Raw genomic sequence first — 26,537 nt, 5'->3', positions numbered from 1 at the left:
GTGCACTACTCTGGCAAGTCTGAGAAAATTGCAAGAGCAATTTTACGCGTCTATTATGTAACGGATGTATCTGGCGTTGGTGCTTTGATGTTAGAGTTTATGGTGGTCCAGTTGCTACTGTTTCGTAAAACGAATGTGTACGAGACGACGGTTTGAGTCCCCTCCAAACTTAACTTTTCCAACTGTATTTTTTTCCACCACTGTTCTTATTTAATTTATGTGACTTCTGAGAGGTAATATAATTTAAAAAATCACTTATATTTACATGAAGTTTCAGCAAATATCATGATATTTCACTACTTACTATTTTTAATTAAATTCAATTTTTATATATATATATATAATGGAAGGAAACATTCCACGTGGGAAAAATTATATATAAAAAACAAAGATGAGGTGACTTACCGAACAAAACCGCTGGCAGGTCGATAGACACACAAACATACACACAAAATTCAAGCTTTCGCAACAAACTGTTGCCTCATCAGGAAAGAGGGAAGGAGAGGAGAAGACGAAAGGAAGTGGGTTTTAAGGGAGAGGGTAAGGAGTCATTCCAATCCCGGGAGCGGAAAGACTTACCTTAGGGGGAAAAAAGGACAGGTATACACTCGCACACACGCACATATCCATCCACACATACACTGTATGTATATATATATATATACACTGTATGTATATATATATATATATATACACTGTATGTATATATATATATATCGACAAGTAAATGAAGAAATGCATAGATTTTTCCTGAAAACATTTGCCTATCACGGTTTGCAAAATCATATATGCAATTTGGTAAGGTACTCAGAACTAATTTGCACCTTGATACTTTTGAGCTGCAGGCACAGAGACAGACCCCATTTGGCAGTTAACCTGCATAGCAGTGAGACTTTGCTAATGTAGCAAGAACAAATGGTGCAGGAGCAAATTTTTTGAGTATCTAAAAATGTACACTTGTACTATGAAAATGAAGGTTTGAGTTGGAATTGAACTATTGTCTCATACACGTTCATCTTACGAAGCACGAATGCTAATCACCTGACCACCATGAACTCTAACGTCCGGCACCTGCCCATAGAGACATCAGTTACTTAAGAGATGAGTAAAACTTCTCTAGCTATTTTCTTGGAATTGCGGGAGTAGTGCACCTTACTACTTGTACAGAATGTTGTTTCAATGGCCTAATAAAGATGTACAAAATTTCACGTAAACCGTGATCCCAATGTTGTGGCCTCCCCTTGTCAGATATGGTTTGTGTGTTTACCTGTCTGAATAAAGTTCATCTTCTCCACTCTACTTGTTGTAGTGATCAAACAACTCGCTCTGGAAGCTACCTACACTTTTGCATTGTATAAAGCAATGGAAAACATGGATATGGTTTTCATTATGGTGACACTGCCAAACTCTGAAGAACAGGAGTGTGGTTGGAAGCCATCACCATTTGTCTTTACATACATTATGTAAAAAATTCATGAAACTCGAAGTCTGAGAAAACACACCAACAAAAAAGGAAAGCAATTGGTGATAGAATAACAATTATGATGTATAGATAAAAGTAATTAAATTCACATGCACAAAGATTTGCAGTGGAAAAAGAATGATGAGAAAAAAATGAGAGCAAATGAAACAGTTAACATGGTGATTAAAATGACCTGATAAATGAATGTAAATAAAAAACATTACAATTAAACCAATTCATTGAATAAAATTAATGGCCAAAGACATTTTGATAAAGATTTAAAAATAAAATATTTCAAAGCACCTGATGAGATCTGAACTGACACTACTTTGCATGTGTAGACTTTACCTTAACCTTATTAAAGCTGTAGAGTATCACATGAAAGTCTGAAGTTTTTTTTAAATCGATTACTCGCTAACGAGGGCCCATCAGGATGAAAGGCTGCAGGGTGTGATACCTTTGACTTTAACCAGATGGTTTCAAAAAGTTGATCCCACTGCTGAGAACTTCTCCTTGTCAGCCAGGAATCCATGCTCACCAAAAGAAATGGATGAACAATGACGTATGTGTGTGGTGCAGGCTTTTTGAAGAATTGTGTAACTGGTCACTATTTTACTGATGTAAGTCTAAATACTCATGATTATTAAAATTTTGTTTACAGATCTGCTGCTGCTTTGCAAGTTGTCTCATGGGCATAAGGTCATTCGTGTGGTATCAACATGTCAGATGTCTTGCCCATTCTGCACAGATAATTACACACATTCGTAACAGAACATTTGCAGAGCATTGGATCAATAATTCAGGAAAAACATAATGATCTATATGCTCACCAGATGTATTACCCACTGGGAAATTAGAACGAGGTAACCGTGACATCTCCTGAAGACATGAAATACTCTGTAACACAGTCTACACTGTAGTAAGCCCAGATGAAACTGAACATACTGTATCGTCTGTCAGCAATCACTTTATACCAAGTAAGAGTTCTCAATGTTGACATCTCGAGCACTCTATGTGACACTCACAGTAATAAACACAGGAAGCATGGAAGCGTAACGAGTTGTGTGTCTGCTTACATATCGTTCAATAGGATAGATGTTTGCGTGATTTCTTCCGATGGCAGGATGGTACTTAGTGGCACTGTCATCTTGCTACTATTTGATCAAGTTCTGAACATGATGTGTTATTGAAGTCTTCTTCAAAGGCTCTTTCCCTTGCCACAGAAAAAGTTTATGAATATACCCATTAATGGTAAGGGCCACAGAAAAGACAGGTTGCATTGCCACAACAATTTAGCTATCTGTACGCCTATCAGTTAGCTCTGAGGAAGCGCATTATCCAAAAGCTTAATTACAATTGTAGAAAATTTCAGTCTTACAGTTGTCTTCAAGAATTAAGTTTCCACTCTGCCCGTGTGTGTGTGTGTGTGTGTGTGTGTGTGTGTGTGTGTGTGAGAGAGAGAGAGAGAAAAGGGGGGGGGGGGAGGGAGGGATCGAGCACACGCACACACTACTTTGAAATTTCAGTTTGTTTTTTTAATGAATGTATTTCCTGCTCAATGCGTCAACTATATGGTGCGTAGTTACCTTTACTCCTCTTATTAGAACCTCGAGGTTTCAAATAGGTACAATACAGTTGCCTACATTATGCATGACTCTGGCTGCATAGTAATTTATCAAGGTTAATACTGTGCAGTGACAAAACTTTTTATTTAAAAAGGTTGCTTATGTTCCAAGCACAGACTGAGTTGAGGAAAGTACATAGTTACCGTACACCAGCACTAAATGCAGTTTATTACAGCATAAGTAAAACTTAAACGTGATCATAAAAGCACTACAGGTATGGCAGATTTTGGATTTTGAGGTTTCTTCTAAATAATCATTTCACAGAAATTTTATTAAAGCACACCATAATAACATTCATGTGACTGTTGAGTGGTAGGCATCTCACTTAAAGGCTGTGAAATAATAATGTTGCGAACAAAGTTTAGCATACGAAAAAGCCAAGTGTGTGTGTTAGGTGCCACATTTTTTTGTTCCATACCCACTAAAGCTCAAAGAAGACATTTCAATTTTGTGTTTATAAATGGTGAAAGCTATAAGTAATTTTGGATGTTGTGGAATGTAAGTTGGGAGTAACTGTAGTACCACATACAGAAATTATTCGCTGTGGAGTCTCTCAGAGTTTTGTCCCGAGTCCTTCATTATTTCTGATTTATGCTAATGATCTGTCTGCAGCTGCGAAATTCGAGTGCAAATTTGCTGTTTTCCAATGACACCAGGAATGTGCATGAAAATTTGTCAACCACAGACACCAACAGCAGCTTATACAAAAACTTGAACTGGTTTGCTTTCAACTCCATTTCAACCAATCGAATTAAGATGTATTTCCTGTAGTTACAAAGTGTTTATAGTGTCATTGACCAGTCAGTCGCAAATGCAGCTTGTTTTTGCTTATGTGCACAATATTCTTTATACAATAAAACAATTATTTTCTGAAGATTAGTGTTTAATGTCCCATTGACACACAGGTCATCTGAGACAGAGCACAAGCTCAGAATGATTCAAGGATGGGGAAGGAAATTGGCCGTGCCTTTTCAAAGGAACCACCTGGGCATTTGCTTGGAACGAAATTGTGGAAAACCTAAATCTGTATTGTTGAATGCAGATTTCAACTGTCATCCTCATGAATGTGAGTCTGTCTATTATTTTCTGAGGGAACTGTTTTAATCTTCATTGCTAAGTAAAGAGGGGTCAAAATCATGTGTACAGAAAGTCCCAAAAATTCATATCACAATTTGTTTAGGCCCACGGTCGGCAACTGATGGACCACCGTCTAGGTTCATATTGCAGGAGGTAAAAAACGGACTGCTAAAAATATAAATCACTCAAATTATTTAAAAATTGTTTTTCTGTAACTATGCATTTGAGCATCCCCCTTATTTTTTATAGTATTTTACAAGTAAATGCATGACTGATTTGAATTCTTAATGGTTAGTAGGGTAGATCAAATAGATAGTTGCTACTAAGAGTGTGCGCTGGAGAGCGAGGACAGAAAGGAGGAAGCTGGCACAGGAAGTATGTTATGTTGATCATATAACAACTCTTTACACCCAAAAGCCACACAAGAATTTCATTTAATGACACAGGAAATTTTATAAATTAATCTCTTGACTATGGCAACTATGAAACCTCTTTTAATAGCAGCAGTCATATTCATTTTAACACAATTTTTCTGCTCGTCACTCTATGAAAGCTTAATGCCAGTTTATGAAACTTTGATGTGAAATGACAATTTTATCTTTTTGATGCAGGCAGCACTGACTTGTAATGTGGAAGCGGCTCCTTTGTGGTGCGTCAATATATATTTTGATACGGAAGCAATTCCTTTGCGGTGAGTTGGCATTTGCTTTGAGCTGGCTGGTGGTATTTTTATAGAGAGTGAATATAATTAAAAAATATTTTATCATCACTTTGTCAGTAGTTGTTGCGATCTTGTATGGAGCTGTTCTTAATTTGTTTTGTTAGTGTTGAGGCTTAGAACATTTTTTACATCAATATGGATCCCAAAAATCTGCAAAGTTGATAGTTAAAATAGGAAGTTTTTGACCGAGTGGATTGAACGATATTGTCCTACGCTGCCTGACAGGCCTGGAGCTGTTACACTTTGCCTCATATGCAACAAAATGTCACTATTGTTAAAAGTGCCAATTTGAATCAACAATACGAAACAATCCATCCGCAGTTATACAAAAAAATTTCCTTTGGGTAATGAAGCTCACCAAGAAAAACTCCAGGCACCTCTAGCTTCTTATGAGCAAAGCACAGCATTAGTAAGTTGCTCTATCAGTGAGCAAGAAAAAACAGCCAAAGCATAGATGCATGTGTGTTGGACATTTAATAAACACCCGAAGCCATTTCAAGTCAGAGATTTTAAAAAAAAAGTGTGTTACAAGTGGTCACAGCACTTTTTGAAGAGAGAGAGAGAGAGAGAGAGAGAGAGAGAGAGAGAGAGAGAGAGAGAATGTTATTGCCACAGTTCAAGATATTCCATTGTTGGCAAGAAGCAATACGAGAAGAATCGAAATTTTAGCTGCTGACAGCAGAAGTCGTTTGCTTGAACTCCTGCAGATCATGCCTTGCTATGCCACTCTCTTGATGAATAGTGTGGCATTGCTGATGAAGAACAAACGTCAACTTTTGTGCGATTTTTGTACATTGAAAGTAAAGCATTTAGGGAAGAATTGGTGGCATTATTGCTGTTTAATGGTAAGACTTGTGGAGAAGATTTAGTCAAGAGTTTGATGACGTCATGACAAAATCAAAAATTAATTATGATAAAGTGGTGTGTCTTTTAACTACGGGGAGCCGAATGATGAACGGCAAAGAAAAACAGCGTGATCAGGTTGATTAATTTTATTAGGGCTCATCCTTCTCCTCAGCACTGACAGTTCAAAGAGTTTCTATCTGAGTGCAGTTTGGGACATCTGACTTACTGCAGCACAACAATGTTTGCTGGCTCAGTCAAGGACAAGTGAACATTTTTGGCAAATAACAGAAATAGTAACTTCTATCTCAGACACCTTGAATACACAAGAAGCAAGGAAGCATCTGGAGTTCCTAGCAAATGAATGCAATATGCTATCTGTGACTTTCCTGAAAGATATTCTGAAACATTTAAATGCACTCAATACCAAGCTAAAAAGAAATGGGAAATTAATACGAGATCTAATACACTGTGTGTCTTTTTTCCATTGCAAGCTGGATGTCTTTGAAAAAGATCCTGCACATCAAGAATTCATTCACTTTCCAACAATTCTCAAATAGAAAAATAATTCTGAAATAGACATTGCAGTATTTTCAAATTTTATGTTAGGTCTTAGGAAGGAATATTTAGACCATGTTACGGTTTCTATCAATGCCTTTGCAGATAAAACATATTTTCCACAGAATCAAATCTTTTAAACATACGAGACAGCATCAAATCATCAGTTGAAATTGTTTGAATCACAGTGCAAGAATTTAATATGAACAGAAAACTATTCATCAGATTAAAATCAATAACAAATTTGAAGTTTGTCAAAACTGTGTTATATCTAAAGTGCTGACAATCTTACGATTACATGGAAACTGAACAAAAGTTTTGTCTTTTCATTAGGTGTTACAATATGTGGAAATTCAGCTATTTTCAGCAAAATAAGTGACACTTTCAGTCCTTTCATGTGAAATTCTAACAAATTTTAAGCTGCGAGAAAAACTTCATGTAACAAATGAGGAGTCAAAATGATTCCGGCATTCTGCTCAGGCTGAAATGACAGTGTGTTCATTGTTACACAGCTGCAGCTTCAATAATTACCAGCAGTCTCCATAATTAACATCTGAGCAGGAGGACCAAGCAAATGGAACAACTATATACAAGGCTGAGGTAATGGAACAAGACATACATACAAAAACAATGACAGTAGATTTCTTCATCCTTCGTATATACAAGGGTTATCAGATATTTTATTAAGTGCAGCCACAGGAAATTTAACATCTGTACTTGAAGTTAACTTTCAGCAAATAACTTTTACCTGCCAATCATACACAATGCATATGAAAAGTTGTTGATGAAGACAATGAGATTTTTTTAATAACAATTCAAACCATACACATCCTTGAAACACATTGCCGGAAATGGCAGTTCACCTGTGCATTAACAATACTGATTTACTATTATCTCATTATTAAGTTTTGTCTCGAACCATAAGTCATTTTTCAAATGACAGGCTGAGGGCAAATTTTGCAGCAGAGATGACATCAAAAACTATTCTTCAGAATACATCTTTCTTTCCACAGAGGATTATCAGTTGTCACACACCCTCAAGACAGATTAGAAGTGTCTGTTGGGTTAGGAAACAAACCCACAGTTTTGCACAGAACTCCAGCTGAATTTGAAAAGTTGAGATAGGTACTGTGTGTGTGTGTGTGTGTGTGTGTGTGTTTTTGGTTGGTGCTTACGGGTGCTAAACAGCGAGGTTTTCAGCGCCCCTAAACATATTAAAAGAAACAAATGTGGGAACAGGTATTAAAATGTTACTGTACATATTAATACAATGGGGATGAATAGAAGATGCTATGAAAATAGACTAACACATAAATAAAATGACGAAGGAGCTAAAAGTAAGGTACAGGAAAATGTCACTTGCAGGCCACTTACATAAAATAGGGGCGATCCAGTCACCAGGTGAACACACTAAAACCATCTGCCTAAAATCTTGGCAAAAAATGTTGGACAATTCACAAAACTTTAAAACTCAAACCACATTCATTTAATCATTACCTAAAATAGACTTCAGATCCATCGGCAAATCAGCTGTAGTCTGCTGGTCGAAAAGTAAAATGCAGTGTAATAGTGGTGCACAGTTATCTGTACACTGCAAGTGTCACACTTGGAGGGTTCTCTCGCTGGGCCGAGAAGCCACGTGTCGTAGTTGCTGTGGCCTATGCGAAGGCGAGTGATGAGAACATCGTCCCATCAACTCAGCTGGAAGGAGGTACTCTATGGCCTAGTTGCGGGCTTCACAACATGGAGCTTATTGTCAGTCACTTCCAGCCGCTCAACTTCCCACTGACACGAGACTTTTGAGCGTAACAGAGAGGTCATAGCACGCACGGAGATGGTAGACTGAAATACCTGCGGATCGAGGCACGCCTCCTTGGCTGCTAGAGCCGCCCTTTCAATTCCCACAATTCCAAGGTGCCCCAGTAACCAGCACAAAGACACCACCTTCCTCAGTTGTTGTAGGTGGAGGTGGCTATCCTGGATAGTCTTGACTATTTTATCCGCTGGGTACACACGTTTCAGAGAGTAAAGGGCACTCAAAAATCAGAACAGACAAGAAATTTAGCACTTTAACATCTCTTCTACTCCAGTGCCTGCAAGACTGCACACTATTCTGCATCATAGAGAGTAAAGGCTTGAGGCAGTTGGAACTTGAGGACACAATCTGAGGAAACAACAGAGGAGCCAAAAGAATCCCCCTGTTTTGAGTCATCCACAAAAACAGTGACATAGTCGTGGTGCTCAGCTAAAATGTCAGGAAATATCTCAAAAACAGGAGCAGGAGTGCTATCTCTCCTGTACTGCACCAAACCTAAAATCACTCTGGGCCTCTCCAGTAAACAGGGTGGCAGATGGTTAAAACCCTGGATTTGGGGTCATATTGGCTCCACACCGAGTGACTACAGCACATGCTGCATGCGGATCCCAAATGGCATTGTGGCTTGTGGAAGGTTGGAAAAAATGACCATGAGGAATTGCTGCAGGATTGTAAGTGGCGATTTCCCCGTCTCGGCATAGAGGCTGGGTACGAGACTGGTTCTATATGTACCTGTGGTCAGCTGAATCACCTCATGGTAGACAGTGTCAAAGATCTGCAAATAAGAGAGCCTCACTTACTCATACACCATGCTCCCATAGTTCGGCTGCGAACGCACAAAAGCCCTATAAAACTGGAGAAGATGCACCCTGCCTGCTCCCCAAGACCTGTGACTAAGGCGCTTTAAGATATTCAGTGCTGTCAGGGTTCTGGCTGTCAGATCTCTCAGGGGTGGCAACCAATACAATTTGGAGTAAGAAATGAGGCCCAGAAACCTCTGACACTCTAAATGTCGAATGGTGTCGCCCATATGCACAGCAGGTAAATTAAAAATATGATGGGAATAACTAAAATGAACATTCGCGCATGCGCGTGCGCATCTACACACACACACACACACACACACACACACACACACACACACACAGAAAACCCATCTTTGCAGCTCACTCCTCTAACCACCGCACTGTAAGCTGCGACTAGTGTCTCGCTCTTACAACACTGGAAGAGGAACAGAAAACAGCAAAATCATCCATAAGTAAGGAGCACTGTACAGGACTCCTTACCATAGACGTGATACTCTTTATGGCTACGGCAAAGAGGGCAACACTTAAAAACACTGCCCTGAGGGACACCATTCTCTTGCTCAAATAGGTCTGACAGCGTGTCACCAACTCAGGTCCCAAAAAGCTGCTGAAACAGGAAAGACCGGATAAAGATGGAGATGTAGCCACAAAACCCCACTGATGCAGTTGTGCTACAATACAGTGTCTCCAAGTAGTATCATACGTCTTACTGATATTGAAGAATATGCCGATACAGTGATGGTTACATATGACAGCCTGCAGAATAGCCACCTCTAGCAAGGTCTGGTTGAAATCTCCGGAAACCACACAGAGTACCTAAGGTGTTGCCTGGTCTCTAACAACCAGACCAGACAATGGTAAACCATTCACTCCACAGTCTTTCCTACACAGCTCATCGAGGTGACTCTCTGATAACTCCTCAGATATGTGCGATCCTATCCTGGTTTGAGGAGAGCTATAAGAATTGCCTCCCTCCACAAGTTGGGGAAGTTGGCTGTCCACCATATGAGATTGAAACATTCTAGGAGGATTTTCACCAATGCCGCTGGCAGATGTCGAAGCATGCAGTGCCATATTTCGTCGTGACTGGGTGCAGTGTCACAAGCTTCAGTCAGTGCCGATTAAAGCTCCCACATGGAGAAAGGGGAATTTTAGGCCTCAGAACTGTGGGATCTGAAGTCAAACTACCACTCTCTCTACAGTTGCACGGTAGCGACAAAACGCCGGATCCTGACTTACACTGGCAGTAGTTTTTGCAAAGTGCTCAGCCAATGTCTGTACAATGTCTCCAGATGCTTTTTGGAGACACCTCTATTTCAGCACTGCTGTTATTGGTAAATGACTGTGTTTACCGGAAATCCTGTGGATGGCTTCCCATAGCTTTGTAGAAGAAGTGGAATGATTAATTGACTTCAGGAATGCTAGCCATCACCTTTTCTTACTCTCCATAATGACGGGTTGAGCCTTGGACATTTTTGCAACTAGAAGGGCCCTTACGTTGTCTGCTGTTGGTCGGTGTTGAAAATGTCTAAGAGCCACAAGCCTGTTCCAGATTGCTGAACAGCACTCATCTGTCCACCAAGGTACAGGTCACCTCCTAAAATGTCCTGAGGACTTTGGGATGGATAGGTCAGCAGCACGTTGGACCCCTCGTGTGATGTGGTCCACCCATTCGTGGATGCTGTCGCGGTGTTCGAACACAGCCAGCTGGCTGAAGAGCGTCCACTTAGCCCTGCTGACCATACATTTCGGTGGCTGGGTAGGGAGATGCGGAGTAGGCACTGCAATGGAGGTTATTAATGACCTCCCACTGAACAGAGCCTGTGAGGTCAGGAGAGCAGAAAGAGAGGCCGATGGCTGAGAATGACCCCGTAGCACTACAGAAATGAGTGGGATTACCTGTGTTGAGGATGCACAGCTCGCGAGACATCACGAGGCTCTCCAAAACCTGACTTCGAGGGCAAGTAGAGGTCGAGCACCCCAGGACGTGATGGTCACTGAAGTCCCCAGAAGGAGAAATGGGTGTGGGAGTAGTCCTACAAGAGCTGTGACAGCCTCAGAGGCTACTGCATCTAGCAGAGGTAAAAAACAGCGGGCAAACTGTAATCCTCTGATGGGCATGGATTTCAACAACAAATGCTTGCAGGTCAGTAGCGAAGGGGAGAGCAGAGGAGTGGTGCATATTACTGACAAACGTGACGACCCATCCCTTGGTTCTTTCTGCCCCCACTCCACCCTATGTCATCCTTGTAGTGTAGTGTATAACCCTATAGTACAGGGATGTCTGTATCTTTAAAATGAGTTTCTTGTAAACACAGGCACAAGGGGCGTGCCTGTGCTAGGAGTTTCAGTTCCTCCACACGAGTCCTCAACCCATTGATGTTCCACTGCAGTATGGAAGCCATTTTAATGACAAGGGTTTACTCTTGTCTTTCCTCTTCTCAACTCGCTGTGGTGTCGACACAGCAACAGAGGGACTCACTGGTACCCTCAGGAAAACTTCAATGTCCATACCAGCTTTGCTATGATCTCCTTCAGATCCATCAGACAACAGCAAGGTCGCACGGTCTGATGGTTTCGAAGCGGACCGCTTCGGCCATCCGGCCTTGGTCCTCACCTTGGATTTTGGGATTGTTGGCAAGGCTAACTGAACAAACACTCGATGGAATCTCATCAGATGTCTGCCATGAGGGTTTTCTGTGTATTCTGGTGTTATGCTCGGTAACATTCAATGCTTACCGATAGGAACCAGCAGCGCAGGCTGGCAGCTACATTTACATTAACAGGTAGATGTGCCCTGCTCAACAGGCATAGTTGGGGTGCTAATACTGATATTCTGGAAATGCTGTGTCAAAGCCGAGACAAAAAGACTTGACAGAGTACGATATACATTGGATGACTTTAATTTTGTGAATCGTCTTTTCTTCAACATAGACAGGACAATACCTGCTCCAAACCAGATGGGCCTGTGAGCAATTAAGACACCTGGGTGACGCAGTGCACTGGAAATCCTTTTCGTGTGCTGCACTGCCATATCGGCCACATGTAGCCCGACCATTACAACCCGTAGTGGTATAACTTAAGTGCTGGCACTTAAAGCAGCGCATTGGATTTCGGACATATGGTCTTACCTTAAGGCGGAGAAATCCTGCAACAATACAGTCTGGCAACTTCGGAAGACTGAGTGTCAGAATAAATGAGGCCGACTTTCGCAGCTCCCCGTCAAACCTTTTCATAACGCTTTGGACGTCAGTCACCCGCGCACGTGCAAATTCCTCTTGCAGTTCTTTCATATCCATATCTGCAATGTCCCAGCAAGTCATAACACCTTTAACGTTATTCAACCCGGTGTGCAGCTCATTGGTGATGGGATATTCCCCAAGCAGATTGGCATTCAACAGCTTCTGTACTTGGGGAGCCTTCATAATCTCCAGCAGAAGAGAATAGATCTGAGTTGCCCAACAAGTACGTCAAGTTTTTTATAAATATAAAACATTGACAGTTTTCTGAAATAACCCTCCACATGTTTCATAACAACAAAAACATTATCCACCACAGGATGTGATGTTACTTTGGTTACTGTCGTTGACAGTCGGACATGATCCAGGTGGACTAACCACACGAGGCTTCTTAGCATTTTGGGTGGTAATACTGCCCAAAGGGCCACCCGAACTGCTGGGAGTAGGAAAATGAGATTTAGGCTTCATGGTTCAAATGGCTCTGAGCACTATGGGACTTAACATCTGTGGTCATCAGTCCCCTAGAACTTAGAAGTACTTAAACCTAACTAACCCAAGGACATCACACACATCCATGCCCGAGGCAGGATTCGAACCTGCGACCGTAGCAGTCGTGCGGTTCTGGACTGAGCGCCTAGAACCGTGAGACCACCGTGGCCGGCGGCTTCATGGTGTTCCCATGAGCAGCTAGGGAAGGAAGTCCACCCGGACAGAGCCCCTCATGCCTGGGGAAGCCTTATACAACTGAGGTGCTGCAGGTTCCCCAGAGGTTGCCTGCTAATGACTGTTTCACCTCAACAGCCATGCATCTCATTGGCACACAGCACACCTTGAAATTTAGGCCAAGATCCCCAATCCCTGAGACACACAACATTCCACCGCCACACTACAAGGTGGTCGCTGAAGCATGCTGGAAGCTTACGGTGACAGGGACCTGGTGGCTCTCAGTGATGTAGGTAACGATGCTTGCATGAAAATGCTCTGAAGAAAGAGTTTCATCCACAAAATGGTTGTGAGGCTTCTTCACAACTGATGGAAATGGAGTAACAAATGTTTTGAGGTACGTAGCTTGAAATAGTTTTTGGCATCAGTGTGTGTCACACATTTTGTAACTAATTTCTTTATGAACTTTCTTTTTTTGTGTGTGGTTAATTTTGGCACATAAGCTGCCTGGCCATTATTGCCCTAAATTAGCATGGATTGTTATGGGCTGTCTTCTATGGTCAAGGTTTTGGTACTAAATATTACTAGGGGTTAGTAAAAAATGGACAGAAACTAGAGCGTATAAAATAGGTATTCATTCCTGATGAGCCTGGAAAACTGAACATCAAAATGTAGACAGAGGCCTTTTCCGTCACCTTCTTTATTACGTTTCATTCTTTGGTAACACCTTCATCCTACCATATAGGATTTATGAACTTTCCAGGAAAGATAATGCATCGGACCAGACAAACATAAAAGAAATATGTTGTATTATATAACATTAAAGTTTAAAAACTAAGAACATCACTCGAGAACATTTAGTGACTTTTCTCTGCCAAATGATAACACTTTATATTTTGTCAAACAAACAATTCAAATCAATTAATGAAAACCAGTCAAAACTCCTTTGTGAGAGAAGCGATCTCTTCAATTCCCCTCTGTACAGTGACACTTTCATCTTCATCTACATCTACATCTACATGGATACTCTGCAAATCTCATTTAACTGCCTGGCAGAGGGTTCACCGAACCACCTTCACAATTCTCTATTATTCCAATCTCTTATAGTGCGCGGAAAGAATGAACACCGATATCTTTCCGTACGAGCTCTGATTTCCCTTATTTTATCTTTGTGATCGTTCCTCCCTATGCAGGTCGGTGTCAACAAAATATTTTCGCATTCGGAGGAGAAAGTTGGTGATTGGAATTTCATGAGAAGATTCCGTCGCAACGAAAAACGTCTTTCTTTTAATGATGTCCATCCCAAATCCTGTTATCATTTCTGTGACACTCTCTCCGATATTTCACGATAATACAAAACGTGCTGCCTTTCTTTGAACTTTTTCTATGTACTCAGTCAGTCCTATCTGGTAAGGATCCCACACCACGCAACAGTATTCTAAAAGAGCACAGACAAGTTTAGTGTAGGCAGTCTCCTTAGTAGGTGTGTTACATTTTCTAAGTGTCCTGCCAATGAAACGCAGTGTTTGGTTAGCTTTCCCCACAATGTTTTCTATGTGTTTCTTCCAATTTAAATTGTTTATAATTGTAATACCTAGGTATTTAGTTGAATTCACAGCTTTTAGATTAGATTGATTTATCGTGTAACCGAAGTTTAATGAGTTCCTTTTAGTACTCATGTGGATGACCTCACACTTTTTGTTATTTAGGGTCAACTGCTACTTTTTGCACCATTCAGATATTTTTTATAAATCGTTTTGCAGTTTGTTTTGATCTTCTGATGACTTTATTAGTCAATAAACGACAGCGTCATCTGCAAACAACCGAAGATAGCTGCTCAAATTGCCTCCCAAATCATTTATGTAGATAAGGAACAGCAAAGGGGCTATAACACTACCTTTGGGAATGCCAGGAATCATTTCTGTTTTAGTCGATGACTTTCTGTCAATTACAACGAACTGTGACCTCTCTGACAGGAAATCACAGATCCAGTCACATAACTGAGACGGTATTCCATAAGCATGCAATTTTAATATGCATGCAATTTTACTATGAGCCGCTTGCGTGGTACAGTGTCAAAAGCCTTCGGAAATCCAGAAATACGGAATTGATCTGAAATCCCTTGTCAATAGCACTCAGCACTTCATGTGAATGAAGAGCTAGCTGTGTTTCACAAGAACAATGTTTTCTAAGCCCATGTTGACTGTGTGTCAATAGACCGTTTTCTTTGAGGTAATTCATTACGTTCGAACACAATATATGTTCTAAAATCCTGCTGCATATCGACATTAACGATATGGGCTTGTAATTTAGTGGATTACTCCTACTACCTTTCTTGAATATTGGTGTGACTTGTGCAACTTTCCAGTCTTTGGGTACGGATCTTTTGTCGAGCGAACGGTTGTATATTATTGTTAAGTATGGAGCTAATGCATCAGCATACTCCGAAAGGAACCTAATTGGCATACAGTCTGGACTAGAAGACTTGCTTTTATTAAGTGATTTAAGTTGCTTCACTACTCCAAAGATATTTACTTCATCGTTACTCATGTTGGTAGCTGCTCTCGATTCGAATTCTGGAATATTTACTCTGTCTTCTTTTGTGAAGGCATTTCGGAAGGCTGTGTTTAGTAACTCTGCTTTGGCAGCACTGTCTTCGATAGTATCTCCATTGCTATCGCGCAGAGATGGTAGTAACTGTTTCTTGCCGCTAACATACTTCACATATGACCAGAATCGCTTTGGATTTTGTGCCAGAAAATATGGTTCGGGTACGTGTTTGAAATCAAACTCAAGTTTCCTTTGAACCTTTCAGCAACTGTATAATCTGAATTGGGAGGTCAGTAAAAGGATCCAATTATTATTTTATTCTGGTTGCCAACAATGACCTCTGCCGATACTAACTCACAGGAAGTATCTACTTCAACTTCGCGACAAGTTAAACTACAGCTAACAGCAACAAACACGCCACCGCCAACTGCATTTAGCCTATCCTTCCAGAACACCATTAGGTTCTTCTCAAAAATTTTGGCTGAGCTTAGCCAGCTTTCAGTGCCTATAACAATTTGAGCATCAGTGCTTTCTATTAGCGCTTGGAGCTCTGGCACTTTCCCAACACAGCTACGACAATTTACAACTGTTATACCAATGGTTCCTTTATCTACATTCTTCCTATGTTTGGCCTGCACCCTTTGTGACTAAAGGCCTTGTGGTTTCCTGTGACCCTCTAACCTTAAAAACTGCCCAGTCCATGCCAGACAGCCCCTGCTACCCATGTAGCCGCCTCCTGCGTATAGTGGACACCTGACCTATTCAGCGGAACCCGAAACCCAACCACCCTTTGGCGCAAGTCGAGGAATCTGCAGCCTGCACGGTCGCAGAACAGTCTGAGCCTCTGATTCAGATCCTCCACTCGGCTCTGTACCAGAGGTCTGCAATCGGTCCTGTCGACTATGCTGCAAATGGTCAGCTCTGCTTTCATCTTGCAAGAAAGACTGGCAGCCTTTACCGCTTCTGTTAGCCGCTTGAAACCAGAGAGCATCTCTTCTGATCCAAACTGACACACATCATTGGTACTGACGTGAGCCATCACCTGCAGTTGGCTGCACCCTGTGCTCTTCATGGCATCCGGGAGGACCCTTTCCATATCTGAAATGACTCCACCCGGTATGCACACAGAGTGCACATTGGATTTCTTACCCTTCTTGTCAGCCAAGTCCCTAAGGGGCCCCATAACGCACCTAACGTTGGAGCTCCCAACTATCAATAATCCCACCCTCTGCGATTGCCCGGATCTTGCAGGCTGAGTGGTTTCCCTTGAAACAGGACAGGCGACAGCATCTGGCTCAGCGACAGTGTCAGCCACGGACAGCACCTGGAACCTGTTTCTCAGACCAACCGGGGAGGCCGTATGTGCGGCCGCCAGGAAATTCTTTCGCCACCTGCTTCACCCCGGGGCAAACTCCCACTCGACCACAGGTGAGGGGTCAGCCTCAATGCGAGCAGTAACTGGGTTGGCCACCGGTGAGGACCGATCAGAGGACTCTGACGTGCTGGACGTCCGTTGGATCCCCACGGCTGGCCTACAATAGTGGTGCCCATCCACTGCAGCCTCAAGCTGCTCGGCTCACATCCGCACAAAACAATCGCAGTCCCTGTCCGTACTAAAGGTCGTCGAAAACTAAACTATGCAGAGAAATGGACTATCGAGTCACGCTACGGATATCTACTGTAGAACCTGACGAAAACACACAAACTGTGTGTAATAATACGCAGATATTCAAAAACATAATTACCGAAGCACTCAGGTGAAACTAAATAATTTGACCCTGATTTGGAACTTGAAATATGTCACAAAATCGATTTACTTTCTGACGCAAATGAAAACGCGAGAACTGTGGCTATTAGATGTTAAATTTAGACGCAGAAACTCAAGAAACTAAACTATTAAAGCACACAGATGATATAATAAAATTCGCTCCTGGTTAGAAACTCATAAATGACAAATTCGGTTACTTATCTGTTGCTGTGTCTGCTGCAGTTGGCTACTGCTGCCTGACTGACTTTCGGCCAATATCCGTGACTTTTTGGCCTCCAGTTCTTTAACTTGTTGGACAATGGACCTCTTCTGTGTGGCTCTCTTGGCTGCTTCATCTTATTCACATTGCTTCTGTTTTGAAGCGTCACCATACCGATCTCGAGCATTGTGATAATCCAGATTCATTCCCTTGTTAACGTCAATCTTTAAGACACCACCGGCTGATTTCAGGCCATCATAAACTTGACATCTTGTCCAATTCTGTGAAGAGAATTTCTGCAAGACATTCAAGATTCTAGCGTTGCTAGTTCTTGGGCTGCTATTTATGACAACTAGATCGCAAAAGTCTATGAATGTTCAAATTCTGTACTTCAAAGGTGGCTTTAGAAGGCTGTTTGAGCAGATTTCAATCAGAAAGTCCTTGCACTCAATCCTGAAAGTTAAAAAATCTTTGCAAGAACTTTTACTTTTCTGAGCTCATACCATACACCATGACCTAAATTCGTGTCTATTGCAGGAATAAGACCAACTTTATTATCAAGGTTTATATCACACACTTATCTTTCAACAGTTACATACTTCAGCCTTAACAAGTAAGGACATCACATCAGGAAGTAGAGATGACAAAGCATTGTACAGGAGATGTGCCGTAGGGGCCACACATTGGAATTCCCTCAAAAAGGGCATGACCTGCTCCAAAATAAAGCTAAAAAATGATATTTTAGCTGGCAGCAGAGGATCTGAGGTACCACAACATTGTTCACTGTAAGTATATATATTTTAATCTCGTGTTCCTTTACTTTGTCCACATAAGCCTCTGGAAAGGGGATGATTTTTACACCCCTGTTGACCGCATCCTAGTTCTCCAGAGAGCCCACAGAACAGGTACATTCTTCAACACATTACAAATCGATCTCATGAAAGGTACAATGCCCCAGTTAGTCTTTAAGGCTGCATTCTGGAAACTCTGATGAATTCTATGAGGACCACAACATCCCATATCAATAAAAGTTGATGCACTGTTCCTATTAATACTCTTCAGGTCACGGCAGAAATCCATCAAGAATGTCCAATTGACATTGGGCCCATCCACTGATACCTTAAGCATGTTGATAAGATTCAGATCAGAAGTTTCTATCTTAAAACCATCCAACATATCGGCAGTAGTGGTATGGCCTAAAAATGCAGATGAAAAATGGTGCATCTCACATCTTGTTTGTTAACTTTATGCCAATATCTGAGAGCAAAATCCATTTGCTGCAACTCAGCCACCTTGTTAAGGCTCTCATCAAGTAATATTACAAAAGGAACATCCCCTTCAAGATCTTTGAGAATATTTTTCCTAAAGTGCAGAGCTAACTCACGAACAATACAATATGGTGTCTTGGTCCACCCAAGATGCATTTTACTTGCTACATCATCATTATGGAACATGATCGGAAACAAAGCAGTCTGCTTTCTTGTAGTAGAAAAGGACACATGATTCTCAACAGCCTTCAGAGTCCATAATATTTCCGCCATGATCCTGGATCTGGTACTTTGAAATACGACTGTTAGCCGATGCAGCGTTAGTGGCATTGGTGGAGGTGACAACAAGAATGTTAGTTGATGTAGTGTTAGTGGCAGTGGTGGACGTGACTTTGGGCTGCAATACCTCAGAGGTCAAGAAATCGACCGTCAACTGTGAGCTTCCCGATTCACCAGTCACTGTGATCTAGTCAAGTGTCAAGGGAGCATCTTCATCATGTCCAGTAATCTCACCAGACGACAACGAGCATGCTCTGGAAGTACCAGTGTCCCCAAAACAATCAAATATCCAAATAAGACAATGATGTGAACCTTGTGATACTACATACCTACCAACCTTTCAAATATGAATGGTCAAAAATTGTGGCTCATTTTTAGTATAATCCAAAGGCAACTGATGTGAGTCTTTTCCTGTGACGTCAAAAAGCTATATAATGGATATAAAAATAGAAATAAAAACACTGGAAATGGCCAAAGCATCAATTCCATACCTGTTCTCTGAATTGTAGTTGTAGTGCTAGGTTGGGATTTTTTTGACCATTTCTCCATTGATTGCGACAGTTTTTGTTCTTGCAGAGCTGCATTTTTGTGCTATATTGCTATCCACTAACATTTTCCTGAACAGGTCACTCGCATGACCAGTGCAATTAATTGGCAAATTGTAAATGACAAATAATTCTAACTTACACTCCCCCCCCCCCACCCCCCCCCTTAGTAACAAACTTAACATTTTCTTCGTGGTTTGAGACATCTTGTATTCCACCATGTGATATAAAAATGTCACGTTGGGAAAGACAAGATATCTGTATGGTGTGAAAAGTGGCAATTGGCCCTAAATAAAGAAAAGTGTGAGGTCATTCGCATGAGTACTACAAAATATCCATCAAATTTCAGTTAGACGATAAATCGCATGAATCTCAAAGCTGTAAACTCAACTAAACACCTAGGAATTACACTTGTCTGCCCTCTGCTAGAGTACTGTCATACAGTGTGGGATCCTTACTAGATAGGATTGATGGAGAACATAAAAAAAGTCCAAAGTAGGGCAACTCATTTTGTGTTATCACAATATACGGGAGAGAGTGTCATGGAAACGATACACAAGTTGGGGTGGCAATCATCAAAACAAAGAAGTTTTTTGTTGCGACGTGAGCTATTTACGAACTTTCAATCACCAACTTTCTCCTCCACAGGTGGAAATATTTTGTTAACCCCCAACTACATATGGAGAGAGTATCATCATAATAAAATTAAAAAAATGGAAAGATTTATATGTTCGTTTTTCTTGTGCGCTGCTACTTGAGGCGAAACGGTAAAGAAATAATCTGAAAATTGTACAAAGAACCCTCTGCCAGGCACTTAAGTGTGAACTGCAGGCTAGTCATGCCAATAAATATTATAAAATGCAAACAAGGATCTTTCCTTGACATAATAATGCATGTTCGCAGCTCGTGGTCTAGTGGCTAGCGTTGCTGCCTCTGGATCACGGGGACCCAGGTTCGATTCCCGGCCAGGTTGGAAATTTTCTCTGCCTGGGGACTGGGTGCTGATGATGAAAACGCAAATCATCATCATCATCATCATCATCATAATCATCATCATCATCATCATCCATGACAGTGGCTAGATTGGACTGGGTAAAAATTGGACTGTATAAAAAGTGGGACTAAGTCCAGCCCCTCTTTTAAAGAGGAAGCAAGAAGAACAGGAACATCGAGAAAGCAGGCTAGCGAGGCATACCTTGCCAATCCTCCCTCATCACTGAAAAACCAGTGGCAAGTTCCCATAATGAACGCCAAAACTGGACGTTAGAAAAGGATTGGCTACACCAAGCTGCGCAAGGGTGTGTTGAAAATGCCAAAGTCTGTCTGCCACTTTTGAACAACGGCATGGTAAAAAACCAACACAGTCATTGAAAACAAAATCCCGTTAAAGTCAGTGAGATGTTGGGCAGCCTTAAAGAGTCTGCACATCACTCAACAGCTGTGGCACTTCACTCACTGAGAACTGACGAAAAAGACAAATTTCCAGTATCTTTTTGACAGCCACGACTGCCATGAGGTGGTTAGTGCCTTCCACATGGCTGATTACAGCCATCTTCACCATGTTGCTGAGAGTGAAAGACTTGCTACATACTGTGCAATACACCTGGAATTCTGACGTCTTGTGGGCCTTGATGCTCTCAAACATCCAGTCATTAAGCACTGAAACTTACCTTGCTTGGTTTCATCACGATATACTACTAGAACATTGGGAACGTTACCACATGGGCGAGGTATGAAAGCTGTTTGTTGGCAACACTCCTGCAACAATCAAAAGCCGGTGTGCCTTTGAGGGCTAGACACCACACAAAAAAACGGCTTTTCCTGACGAGCCACAGATATTTCCGGCAGATTCTTTGATACCCGTAGCCCACACCTGTGTGTTTGTGGAGATCCGACCTGGAGACGACAAGTTTTAGTTGTCAGAAATATAATGAAGGAGCTGGACGAATGACCATATCGAATAATATACAATTGTACTATGAAACACGTTGTTTGTAAAAATTGACACATGAAGAATATGGAGGGGGGCAGGGAGGAGGGGGGGGGGGGGAGGGGGTGAAAGGAAATAACATTCACCTCCATGTGGGAAATAATACATTTTTAGGGTGTGATGAATGAATGTCTGGGAACAGATTATTGTTTAAAACAAATAGGCCTACAGATCATCTTTTTCCATCTATAAAAATTCACCAAGTAATGATAACTTATACCATAATCTTAATTAATCCTCCTCGTATGGAGGGTTCATAATATAACAATGGAAGGCCCATTGAATTAATAAAGTAACATACTCACAGCTCATAGCAGTCAGTGCGGCATCTTTGTGGACCGATCAGGAATAGGCTTGTGATGTCTGCCACTACAACATTCCTATCTGTTGGGAACAGAAAACTGAATGCAGACTTCGATATGAGAAAAAGACATACACAGCTGTTTCCATGTAGCGTTAACATGCCACTATGAATACAATAATCTAAAGAAAGTTATGAAGAACGTATTATGTACTGCCCAATTTCTACAATAACCAAGAACAAAATTAAATGCCGAAAATGCAAAAACCCAATCATTTTGCTATTGCTTAATGTAAATGACTGAAATCCAAGCAGTTTTATCTCAAGAATAACTGCTCATCTTTGCTAAAACATTCAGTCAATCATAAGTTGGATTTAACAAAAGGACATTTCAAAGAACATCCCATGTTTTCAATATATGAAGCAGGTAATAAAAAGTAAAGCTGAAGGTTAGTTTTAACACCACATTACTTTACTAGGTATGATCCTATTGGGGATGGTATGCCCTTAACCATCTCCAACCTTCGACTTATATGGATACCTACTGTTTAATATGGACTTCTAACTTCTATACTTAAATTACAAAATACCAGGGGCATTCAATAAGTAATGTAAGACTTTTTTTCCTCAGTCAATAATGGTTGAAAAACAAAATGTGGAATACATTGTGAGACACAATGGAATATTCCCTCTTCAGTCCCTCTAATTTCATGAAGTTTCGATAGGTTGTGGTGCTACATGTAGCCTTCAAAATCTCATCTGTAACAGAGGTACATTCGGGGCAGTGCCTGCCACTGAGGTTTTTTAGCGAAAAACCAGAGCATCACAGGTATTCGTAGGCACATGCAGAATGTCTGCAGAGAACTGGCAGCTAACAAAATATTCACAGAGATGTGCAGGATGTCTGCAGAGAACTGGCAGCGAACAAAAGGACGGAGAATTATCGGGCGAGAAGTCTGTTACCATTGCAACAAGGTCGCGCAAAGCTGTCCGAATTCCCCCGTGCTGGCCGGCTGCATACAGCTTTGGGAAATTGAAGGGACAACTTCAGTGTACTCATTGCCACAAAAATGCAAACAAACTTCTTATTCTCTGTGACAATAAGAGGCCTCAAAACAGCCAGCGCACCCCAATGGTTCTCAAGGACGCATTCCATGGGAAGCAGTATACTGAAGACGAGGAAGTTATCGACACAGCAAGACTTCTGGTCCGATATTTACCAGTAGATCGGTACCGTGCGCACATACGGGCCTTCTCAGTAAGCTGCTGTAAGGTCGTCACATTGAATGGAGATTATGCTGAAGAATAGGGTTTTGTAGCTAAAACAGTGGGGAGTAACTGGAATCCTAAATAAAACCAGTCTGCTTTCACAAAATACTGGGTTCAACCAGAAGACAAAGTCGAAAGTCAATGTAACTTTGTACATGTAGACACCATTGTCAGGTACATAAACGATTAGAGATGCTCCATAATTAGGGTGTCTGCCTAAATGGTCAATTCACTCACGTGCCATGAGTTTAAGGATTGACGTGTCAACAGTACAAAGTACCCGGCAGAGAGGTCTTTATTATCACCCACCCAAAACTCAGGTACGTCGGTAACTTATGAAGACAATTACAAACAGCGACGTGTCTTTCGTGAAACCATGGTCAATAACGAGAATGTAATTTTTTCTGCTTAGTGTTGAAGCTCATTTTCATTCAAACGAGTTTGTTAACAAACGAAACTGTAGATGCTCGTGTAATGAAAATGAAGACAGCACAGATTCAAAAAGATGGTGCAACTGCACAAATAGCTTGTAATTTGATGGTTGTGTCACGTTGTGGAATCATGTTCCGAGCCTCCTATCTCCAGACATCACGATCTTCACTACTCTCCTCACTTCTCCAATCCGAGCTTAAACGACTTCTTTTCATTGTGAGATCTGAAGTCCTGAGTATGTGTTTAAGAGCTAAGCAGCCTCGAAGATCTGAGGAAGACAATCCAGGAAGAATTCGTATTCCACATCAGATGTTAATTGACACTATGTGGAGTTTTTGGGACTGGCTACAATTGTGCACAAACATAAATGAGAGACACGTGAGCAAAGTGATCTTCAAAACACAAATGAAACAATCAGATTCCCAACATACACTAGGTATTGCCACAAATAAAAATATTTTAAGCAGAAACTGGATAAGTACATCTTATCTGAAAACCATGCAATTCACACGATGGCCCCTGCACAAGTTCTGAAAACTATGAACAGCTTTTCCAGTACTCGAATTCTGTCTCCTGAAGAAAGTACTTATTTGTCAACCATTCTTTGTTGAATGTATATTAACTGTTCTTGTACCACCAATAACTGACCCTCCACATGTCTACACTATACCTAATGTAAATAAGGGTACATTGGTAAGTCTCAGACTTGTACAAAAGAGTGGAAAACTTAGTTAATCCACATGAGTGCTGGTTAGTGTAGTCACTGTAACACTTATCAAAAAGTTCGAATAGGTACAATATGCAGTTTTTTGTCCATAGTTATCTGAAGTAGCTTTGGTTGTTATTTACATTTTTGCTTGAGGTGTTCAACAGCTGCCCACAACAAAACTGAATTGGTGGAAGTTTATGAGGACTCTGTATTGAAATGTAAGATTATCTACTGGTCTTTTCTTTGATCTCTTTGTGTCTTCATGCCAATTTCAATTGGTTTTCGCATTTCACTATCCGCCTACTCACTCAGATTTCATCTTGTTTTCCCCTTACTTCATCTGTTTAATGCTTTTTCCGATTTTTCCCATGTGTCTGGGTGTATTTTTGCAAATTTTTTTGGATATAATAGTATGTTATGTTCATATTTTTACGCGTATGTATCCAACAACATGGATTCTTGCTCCTTCCATCTGCATCAGTACACAAAACGTTCCTTATCCCTAGCCAGAACCCAATCCCACATACTGTTTCTGCATTGTTGTTTGGCTCATGGAATCCCCCCAAATGGTCTTACCCTCAAATTACCCATCTCTGGTTGCCACCCTCCCTTCCACAATGATCTCTATCTGTTCAGATCCCCCCAGTCTGTAACCCTCACCAACACAGCTTTGCAAACCACATCAATCAGGCCCAAACCTTGCAATACCTTCTCTCTGTTCCCAAAATTCACCTGCTGTGCAATCCGAAATTCCTGGATCCCATCACACACAATGAAACTACAGCATCATGCACAATGCCACCTCAAAAATCTCTCCACCCTGTTCATTTCATACTACCGCCTGGGGCTACCACTATCCACCACCTGCACAACAACCTCCAAGCCTCCCCCATGTCACCTCATAGCTCACAAACCCTGTCTCTCAGATCTACTATATTTAGCCCACCCTCCCAAACTCCGTCCCACCATAACACAGAATCCAGAACCTAAACAGACCTGCAACATAGTCAGGAACCTTTCCTGCAAAAGCCTTAGCCCCCACAGAAGAACAGTCCTTCCCCAAGGCCTCACCTTTTGCCACTTCAATCATGCAGGATTTGTTAAAGATCTTCACTCCTTCTCCCGGTCACTCCAGTGAAAACACTTTTTTGTCACCAACACTACCAATCAGACTCAACCGAACAGCAATGTTGAACCTTGCCTGACTCAGTGTGCTCCCCCATCCAACCATGATCCACCCCCCTGGCCCCAAATTACCTCCTTTTAACATTCCAGAATTTCTTAACCTCAAATGTTGCCTCCAAATCCCTCAATATGCAAACCAACCTTACATTTGCAGAACAAATCACAATCCAGCACCTAAAAACTGATCCTGCCCTTATCATCCTACCTGCTGACAAAGGCTCCACCGCTGTTCACAAAGGCTACCTGGCAGAAGGACTCCACTAGCTCTCAGATTCATCCACCTACAAACCCAGCAGCAGCGACCCCATTCCAGAAATCCAGCAGGATCTCGAGTCACTCCTCAGATCCTTAGGATCATCCCAGAACTCCTGCTCGGAGTCCATCTCTCCTCACCCCTATCACTTCCTGCACTCCTATCTTCTACATGCTTCCTGAAGTCCATAAACACTACCGCCCAGGACACCTCATTGTCAGCAGTTACTTCATCCCCACTGAAAGAATCTCTGCTCTTGTAGACCAACACCTTGAACCTATTATTCGCAACCTACCCCCCCACATAAAACATTGGAATCATTTCCTCCACTGACTCTCCACAGTTCCTGTTCCTTTACAACGTGGTTCCCTGCTCACCGCTATTCATGCCAGCTCCCTTTACAGTAAGCTCCCTAATGCCCATAGCCTTATCGCTACTGAACACTACCTTTCCCAATGCCCAATGGATTTCAAACCAACAACATCCTTCCTAGTTGCCGTGGCCAACTATACCCTCACCCACAATTACTTCTCCTTTGAAGGCAATACCTAAGAACAAATACGGGGTATGGCTATGGGCAAATTCATGGCACCACCCTATGCCAACCAATTCATGCACCATCTAGACGAATCGTTCCTGAACACCCAGAATCCCACTGAATCACATTCTCTGCCAGGGTTTCAACTACCGCTCATAGTGCCCTGAAATGAGGAATGTCCTACCCACTATCTTTCCCACCCATCCCTCACAGGTATTCCACCATCCACTGAACCTACACGATATCCTCATCCATCCCTGCACAATCTCTGCTCCCAAAATCTTGCCTCACAGTTCATATCCCCTGTAATAAACCTACATACAAACCTGTCCCATACAAATACATCTTCCAAATACTACCTACTCCAGTCCGGTCACAAACATCACCTATCCTATCAAAGGCAGAACTACCTGTGAAACCAGTCACGTGATCTACATGCTA

The 26,537-nt window shown here is 41.6% G+C and overlaps 1 protein-coding gene across 1 annotated transcript in view; it reads right to left on the bottom strand.

Annotated features, from left to right (window-relative positions):
- LOC124551237 overlaps positions 1-26,537 on the bottom strand; it is a 146,770-nt gene that overhangs the window by 1,050 nt on the left and 119,183 nt on the right. Inside the window, exon 6 of the mRNA XM_047126232.1 lies at positions 21,715-21,793. Within this exon, the coding sequence (XP_046982188.1) occupies positions 21,715-21,793 (79 nt within the window). The remainder of the gene's footprint in view (positions 1-21,714; positions 21,794-26,537) is intronic.

The sequence above is a fragment of the Schistocerca americana genome, chromosome 9 (genome assembly GCF_021461395.2).
Source record: "Schistocerca americana isolate TAMUIC-IGC-003095 chromosome 9, iqSchAmer2.1, whole genome shotgun sequence".
NCBI lineage: Eukaryota > Metazoa > Arthropoda > Insecta > Orthoptera > Acrididae > Schistocerca > Schistocerca americana.
Note: the sequence above shows the minus strand (reverse complement) of the source record. Positions and strands in the feature narration are given on the sequence as shown.